Source organism: Eretmochelys imbricata, chromosome 2 (assembly GCF_965152235.1).
Source record: "Eretmochelys imbricata isolate rEreImb1 chromosome 2, rEreImb1.hap1, whole genome shotgun sequence".
NCBI classification, from domain to species: Eukaryota; Metazoa; Chordata; order Testudines; family Cheloniidae; genus Eretmochelys; species Eretmochelys imbricata.
The window spans coordinates 38,958,518-38,981,097 of record NC_135573.1 but is presented as its reverse complement, the minus strand read 5'-3'; the positions used below and the strand labels follow the sequence as shown (position 1 = coordinate 38,981,097).

At 41.5% G+C, this 22,580-nt stretch overlaps 1 protein-coding gene across 1 annotated transcript in view; it reads right to left on the bottom strand.

Moving 5' to 3' along the window:
* RGS22 (regulator of G protein signaling 22) overlaps positions 1-22,580 on the bottom strand; it is a 115,516-nt gene that overhangs the window by 77,583 nt on the left and 15,353 nt on the right. The window contains exon 2 of the mRNA XM_077808670.1: positions 6,229-6,291. Coding sequence (XP_077664796.1) covers positions 6,229-6,291 — 63 coding nt within the window. The remainder of the gene's footprint in view (positions 1-6,228; positions 6,292-22,580) is intronic.

Genomic DNA, 22,580 nt, shown 5'->3' with positions numbered 1-22,580 from the left:
AGTAAATATATGCTGCCTCTGATTTGTTGCATCAAGTCACATGCTATTTTTTCAGTTTAACTAGTTGCCTAAATACTAATAGACCTGGATAATTATGTTTCTAGGCAACAGCTATAACAGCATAACAAAGTCAAAAAGACAGAATTTTCAGTGGAGTGCTTTGAACAGGAATGTTGCACTATCTCAGAGTCAATCTTCTGGAAGAGGAGGGAAGTTGGGAATATAAAATATTCAGGCTATTCCAGATATTAAAGGAACTTAATCCTGAATAGAGAACCCCTTCAGCAGAAATCAAAGAGAAAATAAAGGTGATGAGACCACTATTAATAAAAAGGTCGAATAAATATTAGCTTCCATTAAAATACTTCGGATAAATGTAGGAGACTCTGTGGCATTGTTCCCCAAGAAACCCACAGGGGTTACCTGTGTAAAACAATCCTTGCTCAGTCAGCATTGCCAATGTGAGTTGTCTTCCGTAGATTTCAGGGACCGCTGCAAGTGCTCAGACCATGGAAGCATGACTCACGGTCTGTGCTGCCATGGAGGCAAGATGGTAGACTAAGCACTGTTGTTAGGATATAGATATTCAGGCCTGCCTGTAAAGGCCTATACTTTAAGAATTTAGGTATATGTTTATCATTTAGCTAGTTATAGAGGTATAAAAGAAAGAATCTGTGTAAGAGCCTTTTCTCACTGTGATAGTCTGAGGCCCTGTTCTTAGGCCAATGCCTTTGGCTAAGCAGCAGAGGCAGCGATAAGCTGGGAAGCGAACAGTCACATCCTCACATTCCAAACTAATCAATATGGGGCTGTTAGGAAGGTGATTCAATCTATCCCCTCCAGAGAAAGGAAAGAGCCTAAAAGATGTAAAAGGAAATTTAGTTTGATAGTTTTCTGTCTGGTAAGAACTCACTTATCAATAGACACAGCTGAGAAACCCTTGGGTCCTTATAGATGTAGCTGTGAAATCCTCACTTCTGTATTGTTTTGTCCCACTTTGCTATTGTTTATTTGCTTGGTCTCTGTCTGGTTCTGTGATTGTTTCTGTCTGCTGTATAATTAATTTTACTGGGGGTAAACTAATTAAGGTGGTGGGATATAATTGGTTAGCTAATCATGTTACAATATGTTAGGATTGGTTAGGTAAATTTCAGTAGAATGATTGGTTAACGTATAGCTAAGAACATTACTATATAAATTAGGGGCAAACAGGAAGTAAGTTGGGATTCAAAAATAAGGAAAAAGGAACTTGGATTTAAGCTTGCTGGAAGTTCACCCCAATAAACATCGAATTGTTCGCACCTTCGGACTTCGGGTATTGTTGCTCTCTGTTCATGCAAAAAGGACCAGGGAAGTGAGAGGGTGAAGGAATAAGCTCTCTAACAACTGTGGAAACATAGGGTCTTCTGACAGACAGCCCAGCCCTGAACTAGGTGTCTTGAGATTTGTGCAGGGTAGGTCCAAGGACATCCACGGTTTTAGGGAAGCAGACTCCATCCCCAGCATCCTTTTTGATGGAATGATCTGGAGGAAATTCAAATGGAAACTCAGTTTCCAAACAAACATGGGATGGAGGGGGTATTCTTGTGATGAGGAAAATCTGACCCATTTAATATTACAAATTGCTACATCACAGAACAGTCCAGCTTTCTCAATAGATGGCCTATGCTTAAAGAACATCAGGTTTAGGTTTGGATTCATGTATAGTAAAGCAGCTAGAGAGCACTCCCATGTTCTTCTTACAGTGCCTTCATTGTTTAGTTGAGAGAGCGACAAAGAGTCCTGTGGCACCTTATAGACTAACAGACGTATTGGAGCATAAGCTTTCGTGGGTGAATACCCACTTTGTCGGATGCATGTAGTGGAAATTTCCAGAGGCAGGTATAAATATGCAAGCAAGAATCAGGCTTGGGATAACAAGGTTAGTTCAATCAGGGAGGATGAGGCCCTCTTCTAGCAGTTGAGGTGTGAACACCAAGGGAGGAGAAACTGCTTTTGTAGCTGGCTAGCCAGTCACAGTCTTTGTTTAATCCTGAGCTGATGGTGTCAAATTTGCATATGAACTGAAGCTCAGCAGTTTCTCTTTGAAGTCTGGTCCTGAAGTTTTTTTGCTGCAGGATGGCTACCTTTAAATCTGCTCATGTGTGTCCAGGGAGGTTGAAGTGTTTTTGTATATTGCCATTCCTAATATCTGATTTGTGTCCATTTATCCTTTTACATAGGGACTGTCCAGTTTGGCCAATGTACATAGCAGAAGGGCACTGCTGGCACATGATGGCTTATATTGGAGGATGTGCAGGTGAATGAACCGGTGATGGTGTGGCTGATCTGGTGAGGCCTGTGATGGTGTCGCTGGTGTAGATATGTGGGCAGAGCTGGCATCGAGGTTTGTTGCATGGATTGGTTCCTGAGTTAGAGTTCCTTTGGTGCGGTATGTAGCTGCTGGTGAGAATATGCTTCAGGTTGGCGGGTTGTCTGTGGGCGAGGACTGGCCTGCCTCCCAAGGCCTGTGAAAGTGAGGGATGGTTGTCCAGGATGGGTTGTAGATCACTGATGATGAATTGGAGAGGTTTTAGCTGAGGACTGCATGTGATGGCCAGTGGAGTTCTGTTGGTTTCTTTCTTGGGCTTGTCTTGCAGCAGGAGGCTTCACGGTACATTTCTGGCTCTGTTGATCTGTTTCCTTATTTCCTCATGTGGGTATCGTAGTTTTGAGAACGCTTGGTGAAGATCTTGTAGGTGTTGGTCTCTGTCTGAGGGGTTAGAGCAAATGCGGTTGGACCTCAGCGGTTGGCTGTAGTCAATGGATCATGTGGCGTGACCGGGATGGAAGCTGGAGGCATGAAGGTAGGCATAGCGATCGGTGGGTTTTCGGTATAGGGTGGTGTTAATGTGACCATCACAAAAAGAGCTCTCCAACCTGGAGACTCTCATAAATAACCAACCTTCCATATAAATGGACTTTAATAAAATAAGACAGGAGATCTACATTACACACCTCACCTCTCTACAAAGGAAAAAGGACTGTAAGCTGTCTAAAATCCTACCTGCCACATGGGGCCACAACAATGGTAACCCTAACTCACCCAGCAATATCGTCAATCTATCCAGCTACACACTCAGCCCAGTAGAAGAGTCTGTCCTATCTCGGGGACTCTCTTTCTGCCCCACCAGCCCCACAAACATGATACAGCTCTGCGGTGAGCTGGAAGCCTACTTTCACCATCTCCAACTCAAAGAATACTTTCAAGATAACACTGAACAGCACACTGATACACCACACCAACAGCACAAGAAGAAGGACTCCACATGGACTCCTCCTGAGGGTCGAAATGACAGTCTGGACCTATACATAGGATGCTTCTGCCGACATACACAGGCAGAAATTGTGGAAAAACAACATCACTTGCCTCATAACCTAAGTCATGCAGAACGCAATGCCACCCAAAGCCTCAGAAACAACCCTGACATTATAATCAAAGAGGCTGATAAAGGAGGTGCTGTTGTCATCATGAACATGACTACCAAAAGGAGGCTGCCAGACAACTCTCCAATACCAAATTCTACAGGCCAATTTCCTCAGATCCCACTGAGGAATACACTAAGAAACTGCACCATCTACTCAGGACACTCCCTACACTAACACAGGAACAAATCAACGTACCCTTAGAGCCCCGACCGGGGTTATTCTATCTACTACCCAAGATCCACAAACCCGGAAATCCTGGATGCCCCATCATCTCGGGCATTGGCACTCTCACTGAAGGACTGTCCAGATATGTGGACTCTCTACTCAGACCTTACGCCACCAGCACTCCCAGCTATCTCTGTGACACCACTGATTTCCTGAGAAAACAACAATGCATTGGTGATCCTCCAGAAAACACCATCCTAGCCACCATGGATGTAGAGGCTCTCTACACAAACATCCCACACACAGATGGAATACAAGCTGTCAGGAACAGTATCCCTGGTGATGCCACAGCACAACTGGTTGCTGAGCTCTGTGACTTTATCCTCACGCACAATTATTTCAAATTTGGTGACAATATGTACCTCCAGACCAGTGGCACCGCTATGGGCACCCGCATGGCCCCACAATATGCCAACATTTTTATGGCTGACCTGGAACAATGCTTCCTCAGCTCGCGTCCACTCACGCCCCTTCTCTACCTATGCTACATTGATGACATCCTCATCATCTGGACCCATGGGAAGGAAACCCTGGAAGAATTGCACCACGATTTCAATAGCTTCCACCCACCATCAACCTCAACCTGGACCAATCTACCCAGGAGGTCCACTTCCTAGACACCACGGTACAAATAAGTCATGGTCACGTTAACACCACCCTATGCCAAAAACCCACTGACCGCTATGCCTACCTTCATGCCTCCAGATTCCATCCCGGACACACCACACGATCCATTGTCTACAGCCAAGTGCTGAGGTCCAACCGCATTTGCTCAAACCCCTCAGACAGAGACCAACACCTACAAGATCTTCACCAAGCGTTCTCAAAACTACGATACCCACATGAGGAAATAAGGAAACAGATCAACAGAGCCAGAGGTGTTCCCAGAAGTCTCCTGCTGCAAGACAAGCCCAAGAAAGAAACCAACAGAACTCCACTGGCCATCACAGACAGTCCTGAGCTAAAACCTCTCCAATTCATCATCAGTGATCTACAACCCATCCTGGACAACCATCCCTCACTTTCACAGGCCTTGGGAGGCAGGCCAGTCCTCGCCCACAGACAACCCGCCAACCTGAAGCATATTCTCACCAGCAGCTACATACCGCACCAAAGGAACTCTAACTCAGGAACCAATCCATGCAACAAACCTCGATGCCAGCTCTGCCCACATATCTACACCAGCGACACCATCACAGGCCTCACCAGATCAGCCACACCATCACCGGTTCATTCACCTGCACATCCTCCAATATAAGCCATCATGTGCCAGCAGTGCCCTTCTGCTATGTACATTGGCCAAACTGGACAGTCCCTATGTAAAAGGATAAATGGACACAAATCAGATATTAGGAATGGCAATATACAAAAACACTTCAACCTCCCTGGACACACATGAGCAGATTTAAAGGTAGCCGTCCTGCAGCAAAAAAACTTCAGGACCAGACTTCAAAGAGAAACTGCTGAGCTTCAGTTCATATGCAAATTTGACACCATCAGCTCAGGATTAAACAAAGACTGTGACTGGCTAGCCAGCTACAAAAGCAGTTTCTCCTCCCTTGGTGTTCACACCTCGACTGCTAGAAGAGGGCCTCATCCTCCCTGATTGAACTAACCTTGTTATCCCAAGCCTGATTCTTGCTTGCATATTTATACCTGCCTCTGGAAATTTCCACTACATGCATCCGACAAAGTGGGTATTCACCCACGAAAGCTTATGCTCCAATACGTCTGTTAGTCTATAAGGTGCCACAGGACTCTGCCGCTTTTACAGATCCAGACTAACACAGCTACCCCTCTGATAGTTGAGAGAGTTTCCCAGGAAACTTGCAGTGAGAGGTACTATACAGTATATAGGGAGAGAGCTCCTGTGAGAAGACAGTATCATCACCGTGGGCCATTCTTTTACATGCTTACAAATTTTATTTAAAAATCAAAAACTGGATTTTAGAATCCAATTCTACCATCTTCACCCAGGCAAAATTCCCACTGAAATCAGGGAAATATACTTTCAGACAGAATCAATAATGGTATATGGGGGAGGGAAGGTGCACCTCTAAATTAAATCAGTGAAGATGCGCCACTGCTGAATTTGGTCCATAGTCTCAATGGCAGAGAGGTGAATTAGGACTAATATTTGCAAACCTGAATGCCTTAAATTAGGCACCTAAATAAAAGTGGCCTGATTTTCAAAGGTATTTTAACATAAGCACTAAATATATCTTCTTCACTTCTAATCTATAATATTTTGATGAACTGGAAGTTACATATATAGATTGACCTGAAGCAAGAGAAATTATATCCCAAGAAGTCCAGATACTATGTTGTATTTTATGGATATTGGCAAAGCTTTACTGATGATAACATCTTAAGACATTTAGATGCTACCAATATAGAAGCCCTTCAAAAGAATTGGAAAGCCAACAGAACACTTTAATTTAAAAAACACAATATGTGTTTCCAAGTCAGTTTGCCTTAGTACTAATCACAAAGTTTTTTCTTGCATTTAGGAAGAAATTAATATAACATACTTACTGGAAGACTCAAGAATTCATTAAAGTAGTTCACAAGCATATCATCTGTCGCTAAATAATCTTCCTATGGGAACATGAAAACACAAGACAATGTTTACAGTAATCTATGTTGATGTGTATTTGTATATATTATAGTCTGTTATACTATGATTTGCCTTAAAGCAGATCAGAACTTTTGCACAAAAGTAGACTTTTCACTGTATCATTGTATTGTTATTTAATATTCATTGTACACCACTGATGTGCTCAATACCATATAAAGCATACAAAGACAGTCCATGTGCCAAAGAACTTACAGAGAAAACACTTGTAAACCTAAAAGCTAGTAAAAATGGGAAATTTGCAAATTCACTTCTGAAAAAAATTGATATGCAAGTAACCTACATATTCCTGACTCGTTCCACACCCTCCCACCTATCTGCACCTGGGAAAGAGGAATGTAGCTGCTCTGTGGAGCATTTTCCATCCCCAAACTGATACCCACAATGGGGTAGCCACCAAAGGTGAATAAGAGGGTGCTAATCAGATCAGAATTTGGCACACCATGTCAAGCAGTAGTATGCCATAGTTAGGGCCTGGCCCAAACTGGAATTTTCCCCATCTTAACTGCTGAAATCAATGGCAAAACTCCCACTCATATCAATGGAAAAAAGAACAAGCCAGCATAGAATGTATTCTCCACTGAATGCATCCAATGAAGTGAGCTGTAGCTCACAAACGCTTATGCTCAAATACACTTGTTAGTCTCTAAGGTGCCACAAGTACTCCTTTACTTTTCACAAAATGATCACTCTATAGCTGATCTATTATTAGTCCTCATCCCCAAAGGAAACCTGCACAATACTTTCAAAAGACAAGCCTGGGAGCTTAAATTCATAACTTTGCTAGACACTAAAAATGATGATCTTAATGAAGACACTAGATTTATGGTTTATTACAACAATCTGTAACTCACTTTTTGTCCTAGGACTGCAAGGTTGTGAATGCACCACTTCACCTTGAATGGTCCCTTAGAATATGTGCTATTCATGTTAAATTATCCATTCAATCTTGTATTCAGCTGTGACCCTGAGTATTTTTCCCAGACCTGAAGAAGAGTTCTGTGTAGCTCAAAAGCGTGTCTCTCTCACCAAAAGAAGTCAGTCCAATAAAAGATATTACCTCATCCACCTTGTCTCTCTAATATCCTGGGTTTGACACAGCTTTAACAACACTGCATACAGTTTCTCAAACACTTTATTATTTCTGTGCATAAAAACTGTCTGTAGTCTAAATCTATCTATTGGCGCTGTTAAAGTTTTTAAGAAGGCAAATCCTGACACTTCCTCCATGGTGATTAAGTGCAACTACACACATGGGGGACAGTATTTGATGGGGCATGTAGGGCATGAACATTCCCAGCACTACTGTGTTAAGCTCAGCTACACAGTGGCTTCCTGTGTACCTGCACTCAGGAACTGGGAGAGGCATGGAAGGGGAAGGGCAAATATATTTGGACTAAGCATTAAACAGGAGAATTTGGATCGAAGGGTCTGATCCAAAGCACACTGAAGTCAGTGGAAAGACTCCCATTGATTTCAATAAGCTTTGAACCAGGGTCTTAGGCCCCAGTTCAGCAAAACACTTAAGCATGTGCTTAACTTGAAGACAATGGGAAGCACATGCTTTAAATAAACATATGCTTAAGATCTCTCCTGAATCAAGGCATAAGGGCCTGATCTAGTGCCCAATTAAATTAGTGAAAGACTTCCATTTACTTCAATGGACATTGGATTGAGCCCTATTTATGTGAAAAGTTTTGTTAGAAACGGGTTGTGCATGTATAAAAAGTGTCTATATTTCACATTTGCTGTGCGTAAGTAATACATCATTAGATTTGAAATGGGTAAAGACTAGTTTGATGATGATGATTAGATACAATAACATGTAGTGTAAATACTTCTCTCATCTACGTGAATTATTTGAAACAAAATATTTATTACGCACTGAATTAGAAGTCCTATGAAAATATACAGGTACACATGTTTTTTATTTGCCAGGAATATGTTCTTTAAAGTCTTATATAGCAGCAAGAAATATAAACAAATGGTGTCATTAATCCATAAAACTTTTACTACGCTGTTAACGCAAGCTTTGCTACTTATTGCACCTATCTGCAAGTTTTTTAAAGAATATGAAAAAACAATAAAACTCTCCTATAGGACTTCTATTTCAGCAACCAGTCTTATTCTCATTTCAAAATAATGTTTACACACTCATTTGCCTATTAGAGTCCATATAATTTTATATACAAAAATTTTTTTAGATTTGTGGCATTTTCTTTTCATTCTTTCCCTGATGTGCTCTGTGGTGTACAATCCAAGTTATAATTATTAAAAGCATTCTCATTATTCCAATAGGCAGTCTGGATGAACTACAAATGGCTTGAACTTCCAGTGCTTATGCAGGCAAAACTTATTAAAGTAACTGGGAATTTTGCCTGCATACAGTATGTAGGTATTAAGGGTCCTATTACTGTCAGTCTTAAAGCAGTGAGGGATGATCATTTTGTCAGTGGTATCCTGTAAAAATGCTGTTTACATTTTCTAGGGAAACGTATCCCGTGACACTGTATCTATTCTATATGCTAGCTTTCTCCATATCACTGCCGTGAGTGTTCTAGCACAGATGCAGAGTGATGTTATAAGATACCCAAGGAGGATCTGAACACAGATAGACTTGGTAAGACAATAGAACAGTACATCAAATGCAGCTTCTACTGAAATGAAAAGTGCTCACAGACAAAAATCTAGTGCTCACTTTAAATGTCAAAGCCTTAAAGTGATTACAGAAACCCCAATCCTGTGCTGAATTCTGTATATTGGATCCATGCACCTACTTGAGTTCCACTGAAGTCTACTGCCCACATGGAGCAGATTGTAGAATCAGAGCCTAACCCAATGTAAACTTTTGGTTTAGCTAGGTTATTAATATGTTATGATATATATTTTTGTTTATTCCTAAATGAAATTAACCTGGATTTCAATATATATTATTTATATTAGAGTAGCACCTAGGGGTCTCCATCAGGGATAGAACTAAATATGTTTAAAAAAACATGCATACTGCATAGGCATTCAAATAGGGAAAGGAGTGTCATTTGGTATGAAGCAATAAGCAGAGAACAGATAAATCAGCTCTCAGAATGGTAAGAAAAATGCATCTGTAGAATATATCAGATTGGACCTTCCAATTAACTATTTTCTTCCTTCCTTCCTCTACCATTGTGCTTTTCTTTGCAAGCTTATTCCCTTTAAATTTCTGTTTCACTTTTTCTAACACTGCAGCATTTTTTTCTTAATCAAATGAAACAATGAGAACCATTCTTTTAAAGAAACATTGTCAGAAGTAGCAGTATTCCTGCTGGGAAAAACATGTCAATGCTCAGCTACTACAATGGAAGAAATAAGAAACCATAGAGCAGTTTTCCATGACCTGCTATTTTCTCTGTAGTCCCAAAACGAAAAAAAATTATCGGTCCTTTTAAAGTTTACTTACAAATGCATCTTCTGTTATATCTGGAGGCTCTGAAACACAGGTGTAAAATACTACTTGTTATTCATCCAACACATTTCCATTTATGCTTGTTGAGGTCAGTTTGACTGCACACATAATTTAGAGATTACTCTGAAAAATTAAATAAGTGATGGGACTCTACTAATTTCCTGGGTTTTCTGAAATAAAATAACCTGATTCGAGGAAATAAAACAAACTCTAAGGAAATGTCAAATGTATTGTCAACCCCAAGCATTTAAAAATCATGAATCAGATCTCAAAATCATGAGATTATTTTAAATATGAGATTTTTTTTTGAAAAATCATATATTGGGGGTATTTGGTTTTTGAGCCTTTATGGTGCACTCAGTTCACATTTTCCAGTTGAAATCACATTTTACACTGAAATCATGAAGACAAAAAAACTTGCTCTTTTTATAAAGAAAGCTGATTCCCATGTAATTCCATGACTCCAGAAGCTGGGGCTAAACATACTAGATATTGTGCGACTCATGATAAAATCATGAGAACAGGCAACACAGGAAACGTTCCCAGGTGAAACAGATATGCTCCAAGTCTCACCCACTTGAGATATAGCTTCCCTTCTTTGGGATGCATATAAAGGAAGTGTTCATGGTCTTTCATTCTCAGGACTGAAGAATTTTGCTGTATGAATTTCAAGGATATAATTTAAATCTCCCCCCTTGGAGTCATCATCCCCATAGCCCGAGACACAGCCCTAAGTGGTTACTGCCCCTTTGCCCTGTTGGAAGAGCTTTACATACCAGTTGTGAGCCTCTTCTTCCTCATATTGGAACTTTTTGCGCAGAGACTGATCCCCCGTTGTGTTAATGCCGCATTGTCCCTGGGACAGCCAGGGAATCCGTGCTTGGGGACCTGGAAAGAGACACTGTAGAACCTTGGCTCAGGGCACACAGGCTGCAGCAACCCAGCCTGGCTTTCTTGTGTGCTTCACAGCAAGTCTGGGTTGCTATGGAATTGCAGACAATGCATGGAAAGAACATGAGCCATTAGCAAATACTTTTACTCCTCTCTGAGCGTGACTCATCGAAACAAACTCACCAATTGGACAGGCTGGTGAGATTATCACTGTTCATCTCCAGGGGAGATATTCATGAATAAGTGACCTGGGGATATTCATTATTCACTGATATGGGGTGGGCACAGGCAGGAAAAAAGATTAGACCAAACAAACTTCTCTAAAGCAAACCTAAAGAGCTCTCTGCCCAAGAAGATTCTGTTTTTCCCTGGAGGTACCTCTGTCTCTCTCTCTCACTTGTCCTGATTCAAGGGGCTGAGTATTTTATGCACAACATTTGCCAATCAGTTTTCACCAGTATCAAATAATTCTGTGTCTGTACCTGGATTCTGGGGCCTGATCACACAGAGCCACTGGAAACCCCAGGCACCGTCTGCAATTCCCAACACACACAAACAGAAAGTGGAAGCGGGCAGGGGTTGTGTCACTGAGTTTGAGGTGACATCCAGGGTGTTTCTCTAACAAGTACAGCAGACTCCATTGTGATGTGTTAGCTGCTGCCCTTGTGACAGCCTCCTCCTGTGATCCTTGTAGCTGCTGCTGATGCTCACAGGGCACTGACTCAGCAGGAACACAAAGATAGCTGCATTTTCCCATATGAAGGAAGGCAGTATAAATAACCTGGGTGAGCAGGGAAGAGACCAAGGGAGGCAGAAGAGCGAGTGATACTAGTCTAAGGGTGTTCGTTTTTTCCCTTCCTGAGGAGAGCACCCTGGGAAAAGAAAGGAAAGAGCCTTCCTTTTTAAACAGATATCAGAGATCTTTTCTTATACCTGCAACAAAATAAGTAGCCAATCCCTACAGACTATATCATTAATGTGAATAATTGGTTATCTTTTTCTTATGCCTGAAATTATTGACATGGTGGTGACTTGAAGCCTGGTAGAAAAAGAGAACTGTTGTTATAATCCAACTGATCAAAAAAGCTTTACATGTACAAAACAGCCAACTTAGCCTAAAATGTGTTATTAGTAAAGAAATATCCAGCTAGGTTGAGATTTTCAATGGGGCCTAAAGAAGTTAGGCACCCAGCTCTCAATGAAATCAGTGGAATTTGGGCCACCCAACTCCCTTTGGCTCCTTTTAAAATCTTAGCCTGGAAATTTTAAATCAAAGAAAACACATTTAAGGCTATTTGGTGTTCTCTCCTCAGTTCAAAGATCCTTTGTGTAGGTACATTTACCTTAGGTGGGATACCAAGTCAGCCTTAGCTTTTGTCTAACACGGTTGTTTTCAAAGACATTATTTCTCAAGCTGAACTGGGTGTTTTTTTCCAAATATAAAATATGTTTATTGGATGTTATTACTCTTCAACTGGAAGTTCCTTCCGAGAGTAAGTAATGTTCTGAAGACTAGCCAGAGAAATCCTGCTGGTATGACTGCTGTTGAGTGAGACTGCTGCTGGAATCTGAACTGTGATAATAAAGCATTGTAAATGAGATTGGTTTAGTGCTGGAGGAGAATGTTAGAAATTCTCCAAATTAAGTGGAAATTACAGCCAGGTAATTAAAATACTAATACATCCAACTGTCTAGATGAGAAACAGTTAGCTGTAACTGGTGTTCATTTAAAGTACTACCCTCTATTTAAGCAATAAAGCATAGACTGTACAGCAGTGCTGAATAATATAGCTGAGGTGTGCAGTGAAAACAAACATAAAGCCAAGTGCTTCTGATACACTGGAGAACTGTATTATTTAAAACAAGTGTAACACAAAAGGTAAATAATTTCAATCCTCCCAAATTAAGTGGTTTATAGATAATTATAGTATCTGTATAGTCAGTATTCTAGCAACTGATTGAAAAATGTTTAATTACTTATAAGTGGAGTTCCATGTAGGTAGTTTATAAGCAATGCAGACGAAAGATTAATACTGAAAAATGCACATCTAAATGCGTTATTCACCACTGCTACACAATTTGGGATTTTTATTGCAATGATAAAATAACTTTTTAAAAAGAAACATTTTAAATATTTAAAGTATATTTTTAAAAATATTCTCCCACACAGTTCTTTGGAAGAGAGAAAATAGCTGCAATATTTTAACATAATATAATTTAAATACAATTCTTTCCATCTGACAGCATTACACTGCATTGAATTAGCATTGTAATGACAACTAATAAAATAATTTTAAATATGTTAAATCAATCATTAAAATGGTGAACCAGTCTCTCTTTCCCACTCTCTAGGTTTCTGATAGCCCCTTATCTGCAGTCTGTTGCTTATTTTTAATTTAAAAATACTAATAATAATCAATGGAAACTGGTTAATGTACCCTTTTTGAAAATAAAAAGTGAAAGCTATGAATCAACTCCATTGTGAGTGAAGTACCTTTAAAAATGCAGCCATGTGATTCCATTCTGATCACTAATAAACTCACTCAACAGGAAAGAACATATTTCTCATACATGTTTCTCCTATTCTCAATGGATGAAATTCATTCTGGCATAGGGCACCTCAAAGCCCTCCAGAACACTGAAGTCCCACAATGGGACTAGGAAGTAGATTTGCAGAGGACTTTCCATTTTCTGCATACCATGGAAGGGGACTCAATGCCAACTTTGAATAAGCTTGTGTGTATTATTAGGAATAATAAGAATGATTGTTATTACTATTTGAGATTTTAGTAATGTTTGCGAGCCCTAATCAAGATCAGGACCTCATTGTATTCATCACTAAAAAAACCACATAAGACGACACAGACCCTGCCCTAAAGACCATCTATTCTGGAACTCAATTTCAGCTGCTTGTCTGGTTTATCATAGAATATCAGGGTTGGAAGGGACCGCAGGAGGTCATCTAGTCCAACCCCTTGCTCAAAGCAGGACCAATCCCAGGGGTGAAAGGGAGCCGGTAGGGGCCGGTCCTGCCTACCGGTAAGAACCCGCACCGGCCCATACCCAGCCCACAGTAAAGTGTTGCCGTGGCAGCGCTTTAATGTCCCTGCCCCTTTTGCCTCCCCTGTCGGCGGCCCTGCTGGTAGGGTCCGTACCGCCAGGGCCACCGACCGGGCGGGGGGAAGGGGCAGCAACGGACCCTGCAGCACTTTAACGTTCCTACCCCTTTTGGCCCCCCCAGCCGCTAATGGGCGGCGGGGGGGGGGGGCAAAGGGAGCAGTTGCCCTGGGCAGCAGTGGCGTCCGGAGCCCGAGGCCCTTTAAATCAACACGGGAGCCCTGGGCGGCGCGGGCCAGCCGGACTGGAAGGGCTGGCTGGGGGATGCTGACCCCCAGCCCCACCCCTTCCACCCGAGGCCCCACCCCTTCTGGGGGCCAGAGATGTCCTGCCCCTTACCGGTAAGTGGCCTCAGTTACTTTCACCCCTGACCAATCCCCAACTAAATCATCCCAGCCAGGGCTCTGTCAAGCCTGACCTTAAAAACCTCTAAGGAAGGAGATTCCACCACCTCCCTAGGTAACCCATTCCAGTGCTTTACCACCCTCCTTGTGAAAAAGTTTTTCCTAATATCCAACCTAAACCTCCCCCACTGCAACTTGAGACCATTCCTCCTTGTTCTATCATCTGCCACCACTGAGAACAGTCTAGATCCATCCTCTTTGGAACCCCCTTTCAGGTAGTTGAAAGCAGCTATCAAATCCCCCCTCATTCTTCTCTTCCACAGACTAAACAATCCCAGTTCCCTCAGCCTCTCCTCATAAGTCATGTGTTCCAGTCCCCTAATCATTTTTGTTGTCCTCCGCTGGACTCTTTCCAATTTCTCCACATCCTTCTTGTAGTGTGGGGTCCAAAACTGGACACAGTACTCCAGATGAGGCCTCACCAGTGCCAAATAGAGGGGAATGATCACGTCCCTCAATCTGCTGGCAGTGCTCCTACTTATACTTGTTCCTTCATGATCTCACCTCACTGCTAAATAGTTCCATTTGCAAAAGCTCAGTCTTGACTATTATCTGCGGCCTAATTTCCAACTGCTCCTCCTATTTCTTAATTTCCCAGGCCTAAATAAGATGCTTTTTCTTCAGAAAATGGTATAATATCTCTCAATCACATCCCACAGATGGTCAATTTCTCCACTGGGATTGGAGAGTCAACTTTCACACACAAAATAAAAATAGCAAGAAAAAAAAACATTTCCTGTGCACCTTCAGTTTAGACTGTCAGTATTTTGAACTCTCTCAGTAATAAGAAAGGGAGGACTTGTGGCACCTTAGAGACTAACAAATTTATTTGAGCATAAGCTTTCATGAGCTATAGCTCACTTCATCGGATGCATCATCTCAGCCAGGGTTTTGTCAAGCCTGATCTTAAAAACCTCTAAGGAAGGAGATTCCACTACCTCCCTAGGTAACCCATTCCAGTGCTTCACCACCGTCTTGTGAAAAAGTTTTTCTTAATATCCAACCTAAACCTAGCTCACAAAAGCTTATGCTCCAATAAATGTGTTAGTCTCTAAGGTGCCACAAGTACTCCTTTTCTTTTTGCGGATACAGACTAACACAGCTCCTTCTCTTAGTAATGTTTGTGTCCTACCACTCACTATCAGTTTGTCATAGGCTCCTCTGAATTTGTTGCCACCACCATTATCCATAACCTGGGACTACACATCCACACTTATATGAAATACAAAAGCTCACAAAGGACCCCAATTAACTTCATGTTTATAGCATCTCTTTGGTTGATAGAACGTTACAGAGAAGAATTTATGAAGACACTTATCCTACTTTATACAGTCTTTATTTACAAAACAAAAATGCATGTAGATTAAATATGTCAAAAATCAGAACCAAATCCCAATAAAAAAAACAACTAGCTTAATCAATGAAAGCCAAACAAAAAGAATCCTTCCTGTCCAATAGAACTGTAATTCTGATGCCACCAATTCCATGCATTCTGAAGTCATCACATACTACTGTCTTTCCATCACTATAACATCCAATGCTTTCTTTGTTGCTAAGTGCCCTAGACTGTCACCATTATATTTATATCTATTTTGGTGTGGGAAAAAAATATATAATTTTGGTGACTTTTGCCATTTGTGGCTTCTGGATTATTCCGTTAAATACAGTGTTTGCTTGATTTCCTTTTTCTACCTTAAATCTGTAAGTAATATACTCCTTTGAAATACTGTCTAGATGCCTATCCTAACACAAACATAATCAATATTCCCTTCCCTCTTCCCTTTTTCTTCCACTTTCTCTCCTTTCCCCTTTGTTCTGTGGTATATTTAGCTATACAAGTAGGGTGACCAGATGTCCCAATTTTATAGGGACAGTCCCAATTTGGGTTTTTTTTCTTATATAGGCACTTATTACCTCCCACCCCCGTCCCAATTCTTTACACTTGCTATCTGGTCACCCTATATATAAGCCTTGCGTCTATAAGTATATAAGCCTTTTCCTTGTACTGCACCTTTAAATCTCTAAGGACTCTTTTGTCTCATATTTTAGATGCATTGAATACAGGTCATCAGAAGACACACACTGTGCTCTCTCATGGAGAATTTGCTTTTATTTCCTCTTGCTCTCTTAATCTAGGAAGGTACTAAAGCTCATTCTGATGGAATGTATCTTTTTGGTGTTTGTGTATGGAGAAACTTAACACTTCCTTCCTCCCCATCTCCTTTCTCACACCTTCTCCTTTTCTATTGCCAGTGAAAAGACCATCAGAGGGTGGAATTATTACATAGGAAGTAGCTCCTACTCTTTTTCCCACTTCTTTTCTCCTTCCCTATCCGTCTCCCTCCCCCAGTATTAATTGTCATTTTGAGCATTATGATGATTAAATATTTATATAGAGCTGTAAATCTAAAGAGAGTTTGATAAGCATAGGTTAGATATGGTCTGATACCTGTTAAACAAGATAAACACAATAAGAGATATAGAACAGGAAGGGAAGGTAGTGGAGAGGTTATTGTGGAGAAAGCGATAGGAGGAATAACTGGAGGAAGTAGATCTTAAGAAGGCATTTGAAGGGGGAAAGACAGGATGCCCAGCAGACAAGTGATAGGAGGCTGCTCCAGCCAGAGGGGCAGCATGATATAAGGCACATATCCAAGAGACAAAGGGCGGAGTAAAGCAGGAGGACTTGGGAGGAATATAGAACTTGAGTCAGGGGGAGTAGGAGAATATGTAATAAAAATGTAGGTGGAGGTGTGATTAAACTGCTTCAAAGGTGAGTAGGATGAGGTAACACCTCCTCTCCCTATCATCATCCCTTCTGACATCCCCCTCCACCACTGTTGCCCTAGGAAGGACTATTCTTGAGTGGTGGATTTGTAATAACACCCCCCACACCTCCTTGTCTTTCTTTTCTATCCTTCTTCTGATCTTCTTCTTCCAGAAGTTTAAAAAATGCCTTCTGGTATCGGGACAGCTAAAGGAAAAGGTGATTCAAAATACTCCACTCTCATCCAGATCAGATTAGAACTGTAAAAGTAGTTCACTGCACATAGAAACAGGTCTACAGAATACACTGACTTGATATGTGAGCATGTCTCCCTCTAGTGGCTAGCCTCAGTGAAGATAGGTGCTGGTTCTTGGGTTATTCTGTTAGCTCAAATGAAACCTGGCTGTACTTTTGGTGTTAAAGAAAGTTTGATCCTGCTGGAGATCATGGTGTCCATATATAGGCTGCCAAAATTCACAATACCTGTAGGAAAGGATTTTCAAAAGCACTAAGTGACTGAGGAGCACACGTCCCATTGAAACAAGTGAATATTTATGGATATGATATTATACAGTTACCTACTTTACAGAAACTGTTGTTCCTTGAGCTGTATTGTCCATATGGATTCCATGTGCCCCATACCTATGAGATTGGATTTTTTTTGGCCAACAGTGTCCACTGGGGCTATGCCTACACTCTGAATGTCATCAAATCCCCCTCCCATCCCAGAGCATAAAAGGCACAGTGGGCCCAACTGTTCCTCTGTTAAGAACATAAGAACAGCCATACTGGGTCAGATCAAAGGTCCATCTAGTCCAGTATCCTGTCTCCCGACAGAAGCCAATGCTAGGTGCCCCAGAGGGAATGAACAGAATAGGTAATCATCAAGTGATCCATCCCCTGTCACCCATTCCCAGCTTCTGGCAAACAGAGGCTAGGGACACCATCCCTGCCCATCCTGGCTAATAGCCATTGGTGGACTTATCCTCCATGAATTTATCTTGTTCTTTTTTTAACCCTTTTATAGTCTTGGCCAGGTGGTTTAGGACTTTATAGTAGCAGGGGAAGAGGGAGGGCTGTGGAATCCATGAAGACAATACATCTCAAAGAACCACTGTTCCTGTACCTGGTCCTTCTTCTTTGAGTGACTGTCCACATGTATTCCACACTGGAAACTAACAAGCAGTGACCTCAATCACAAATTCAGAAAATATTTGAGTATCTCTGAATTTGCATTTTTCACTGAAAAAGAATTTCATTTGAAAAATTTCACCTAGCTCTACTCCCTATGTTCTTGAGGAAGTTTCTCAATAAACTGCAATACCCTGTCCCATTTAAGGAATCGTACTTTGACAAGAGCACCTGGTAATTTGTGATGTGCATCTGCAGCTTGATAAGTAATTTTTTCTTGCCAAATAAATCTATTTTTTTTTATTCCTGGTCTCTTGGAGTCATTTTTGGGAGTACATGTTGTCTGGACCTTTCATACATTGCCACCACTTCCAGAGACCCAGGAACAGGGTGCAGGCAAAAATATTCAAACCCATTTGAAGGGATTGAAAGCACCTATCTTGCCTTTTTAGAGGTAGGTGCTACTGATGCTGGTGTCTGCCATAACATTTGTATTGGTTCCAACTGTCCTTCATTAATTGGCTCAGCAAGCTTTCCAGGCACAGAGGAGTGCAGAATGTCCAGTAGCTTGTGCAATTTTTCGTGCACTACCTCCACAGGGATTTCTAATGTGACTCCCCATGTGACCCAGACATTCCTGAATTGTTTTCAACTCCTTGTTGTATCAACCAAGCAAGGTACTAACAATTCTCACAGGACTTTATTTTCAAAGTGGAAACCTCTTTACCAAGCTGCTGCTGCACCCTATGTAGCTCTCTCCCCACCTCTCAACTCCTTCCCCCTCCTTCCTGTTTCCTGTCCTTTCAGACTCCCAACAGCCAGTGCTCCCAATTCTAATAATTACAAGCAACATCTAAACACCACATTCCCTGCTCTCTTAAGAAACTCTCCCAATTAAAATAAACATTATTGTTCTAACCACAAGAACAAATATGAAACAAGACACTATACTGTTGGCAGAAATATTACACTGAAAACACTGTAGATACGACATAACATAGTCTCTAGTCCAGACAGATGGTCGTCTGGGTCTGACAGGCCGTCTCTCAAGCCCTGGTTCCAGTGCAATGTCTTGTTGTGTTGGTACTATGGTGAAGTCATCCAATGTAGACTGGGTGTTGGCATAATCTGCTCTTGGTGCATAGGCAGGTGCAAGATAAGAAGCATTCCATACCCGCCCATCAGAAAGTTAATAGGTGTAAAATCCCTTCTTCTCTATGATTTTAAGAGGAGCTGTGAATTTATGGTCCCCTTTGCGTAAAATTCCAGGTTTTCGTATTCTAACGAAGGAACCACACTCAAACTTTGGTTCTTTAGCACCCCGCCACTTGTCTGTGAAAGCTTTAGACTTTGCTTGGTTTTGTTCAACTGTTTTTCTCACATCATCCTCGTTTGAAGCATCAGGTCATGCCTTTAACAATCCAGCAATGTTCAGTTTAGTATTCATCTGTTTCCCATGCAGTAACTCTGCGGGTGTTCTTTGCATTGTGGCATGTCGTGTAGCCCGATGTTTGCAAGAAATCAGTAGTGAAGGGTATCCACAGTCACCCTTCCAGTTTAGCCATTTGCAAACTCTCTTTCAAACTTCTGTTAAACCGTTGGCTTGAGGGTAATATAGGGATGACCTTCTGTGTAAAATGTTCCTCTGTTCTAGAAAAGTTTCAAACTCCAGGGAAGTAAATTGACTACCATTATCTGAAACCAGTTCTTTGGGGTTACCTTCCCTGCTAAAAATTGAAGGGAGGAACTTAATTACTGTAGCAGAAGAGATTTGAGATGTAAATGCTACCTCAGGCCATTTACTGAAATAGTCTATTAAAGTGATGGCATAATGGCAGTCAATTGGAGCAGTATCAAAGGGTCCTACAATGTCAATCGCCACTTTTTCCCATGCAGATTCAGGAAGAGGAACAGGCTGTAATGGAGGGGTACATGTCACTGCTGTCTTATCATGCATTTGACAAGTGACACAGTATTTTATGAGTGCTTCAGTTTGAGAGTCCATCCCTGGCTACCAATACAGATCCCATAGTTGTTGTTTGCTTCGGACAATTTCTTGATGAGTATAGTGTGCCAGGTGCATGAGTTTTCACTGTAATTCTTCTGGCACAAGGAGCCAGTGTGTACCTCGTAGCACACAGCCATCAAACAAAGTTAGTACATCCTGAACTCTAAAATAAGGCAGCAAAACTGGGTCAAGGTTTTTAGGGTGAGTGGGCCATCTTTTTGTCAGAAATTCCTGTAGTTTTTGTTGAATTGGACACGCTGAACACGCAGCTTGAAATTGTTCTCTTGTAACTGCAGTGAGAGTGCTTGTAATAAGCACAACCACTACATCCTCATCCTCCAGTGGACCACCTGGTGAAGGCAAAGGCAGGCGAGAAAGGCAATCAGCGACCACATTTTGGTTTCCAGGCTTATATTCCAGTTCATAGTTGAAAGAGAGTAGTCTTGCAGACCATCGAGCAATACGGTATCCTGCTCTTCCCAGTCCTTTTGTGGTGAGCAACATCGTCAAAGGACTGTGGTCTGTGCGCAACTTGAACATGCGGCCCCACAGGTAAGTTCTCCATTTTTCAGTAGCCCAGACACAAGCAAGTGCTTCTTTTTTGACTGTAGAATATTTTTTTTCAGCATTACTGAGTGTCCTTGAAGCAAATGCAACAGTCCTCTCTGTGTTGTCCTCATGCAGTTTTGTGAGAACAGCCCCAAGTCCATAATCAGAAGCATCAGTAGTTACAATTGTGGGCAATGCAGGACTGAATAGTGCAAGTACTGGACTATGTACAATCAAGTCTTTCACAGTTTCGAAACTAGCTTGTGCATCCGTTGTCCACACTAAGGTTGAACTTCTCCATAGTAATTCCTGTAACGGTTCAATGACAGAAGCATAATTGGGAATGAATTTTGCATACCAGGAGATAAGACCCAAGAAGGAACATAAGGTTTGCAAATCTGTTGGAGGAGCAGCATTTGAAATTGCCAGGTTATGATCTGGATCAGGTTTTAGTCCAGCCTGTGAAATTGTATGCCCCAGAAAGTAGAGTTCAGTTTGTCTAAATTTCCATTTGGTCCTATTGAGCTGGAGGCTTGCTGTGCTGATGCAGTTTAGTACAGACTGCAGGTTATTGTCATGCTCCTCAGAAGTATTTTCAAACACGATAGTATCATCCAGATAGCACTGAACTCCATGTTGATTCTTCAGAATCAATTACATCATTTTTTGAAAAGCACTTGGAGCAGATGCGAGACCGTATGGAACACGTTTAAAACGAAATAGTCCCTCATGTGTAATAAATGCTGTGAGGTCTCTGCTATCTTCATGCAAAATAACCTGGTGGTATGCGCTCTGCAAATCAAGAGCAGAAAACATCTTTGCTCCATGGAGTTCTGCAAATACTTCTTCTATGTGAGGAAGAGGATGGCTGTCAATCACAATAGCTTTATTTGGCTCCCTTAAATCCACACAAAGGCGAATGTCTCCACCCTTCTTCTGCATCACTATTATAGGTGAAACCCATTCCAAGGAGTTGATCTCTTCAATAATGTCCTTTTGAACAAGTTTTCTAAGTTCCTCTTCCTCCTAAACAGCTTTCCTGACTGAAAATGGTAAGCGCTGTAACTTCTGTCATACAGGCATCACATTGTTCCGCATTTTAACTTTATGCAGAAACCCATAAGCACAGCCAAATTTCTCCTCAACCTAGTGTTGGGTCCCAGCTGAAATTGGTGTGTGTACCGCAAGAGTACTTTGCTGAGGAAGATCAATTCATCCATTAACTACCCTGAGATTTAAAGCAGCCAATAAATCTCTGCCAAGGATAGGAGTGCCTTTGTGGACAATGTAGAACTCTGCAGTTACACAGCAATCACCAAAAGTAACTATTACTGGCAGGCAGCCATGTACTGGAATAGAGGTTTTCAAATAGCACACCAAGTGAAGTATGGGTTCAATAAGAGGCACATCTTTAAAATAATGCAGATAGATGGAATCAGGTAGTATAGATACTGCTGAGCCAGTGTCCAACATTAGCTGAATAGAGTGTGGTTTGCCTGAGGGTATGGCGGAAACGTTTACAGCACACTTTATCTGCTCTGGAATATGTGCAATAGTGATTTTGTCCAAGCTCAGCACAGTAACATCTGGTATTGTAACTGCAGGCACCTGTTGATTGAACTGGCTACTGTGACATACTTTAGCAAAATGTCCAATCTTTTTTGCAATGATTGCACTGAGCTACTTTTGCCAGACATCCTGTGTAGCTTGCAAGGTGTTGTGGGGATCCACAGCGAAAGCATGCTTTTACTCTATTTTGAATTTGCTGATTCGGTGGTTTTTCATTAGTTTTCCTCTTGCAATTGTGTGTCTGCAATGGTAGTGAACTTTTCTGCAAAGGAGTCACAGCCTGGACTGTGCCTCCTGTATCCATGCTCATTATTTTGGCTTCAGCTGTAGCTGACTCAATCTGAGTAGCAATGGTTATTGCTTTTTCTAGTGTA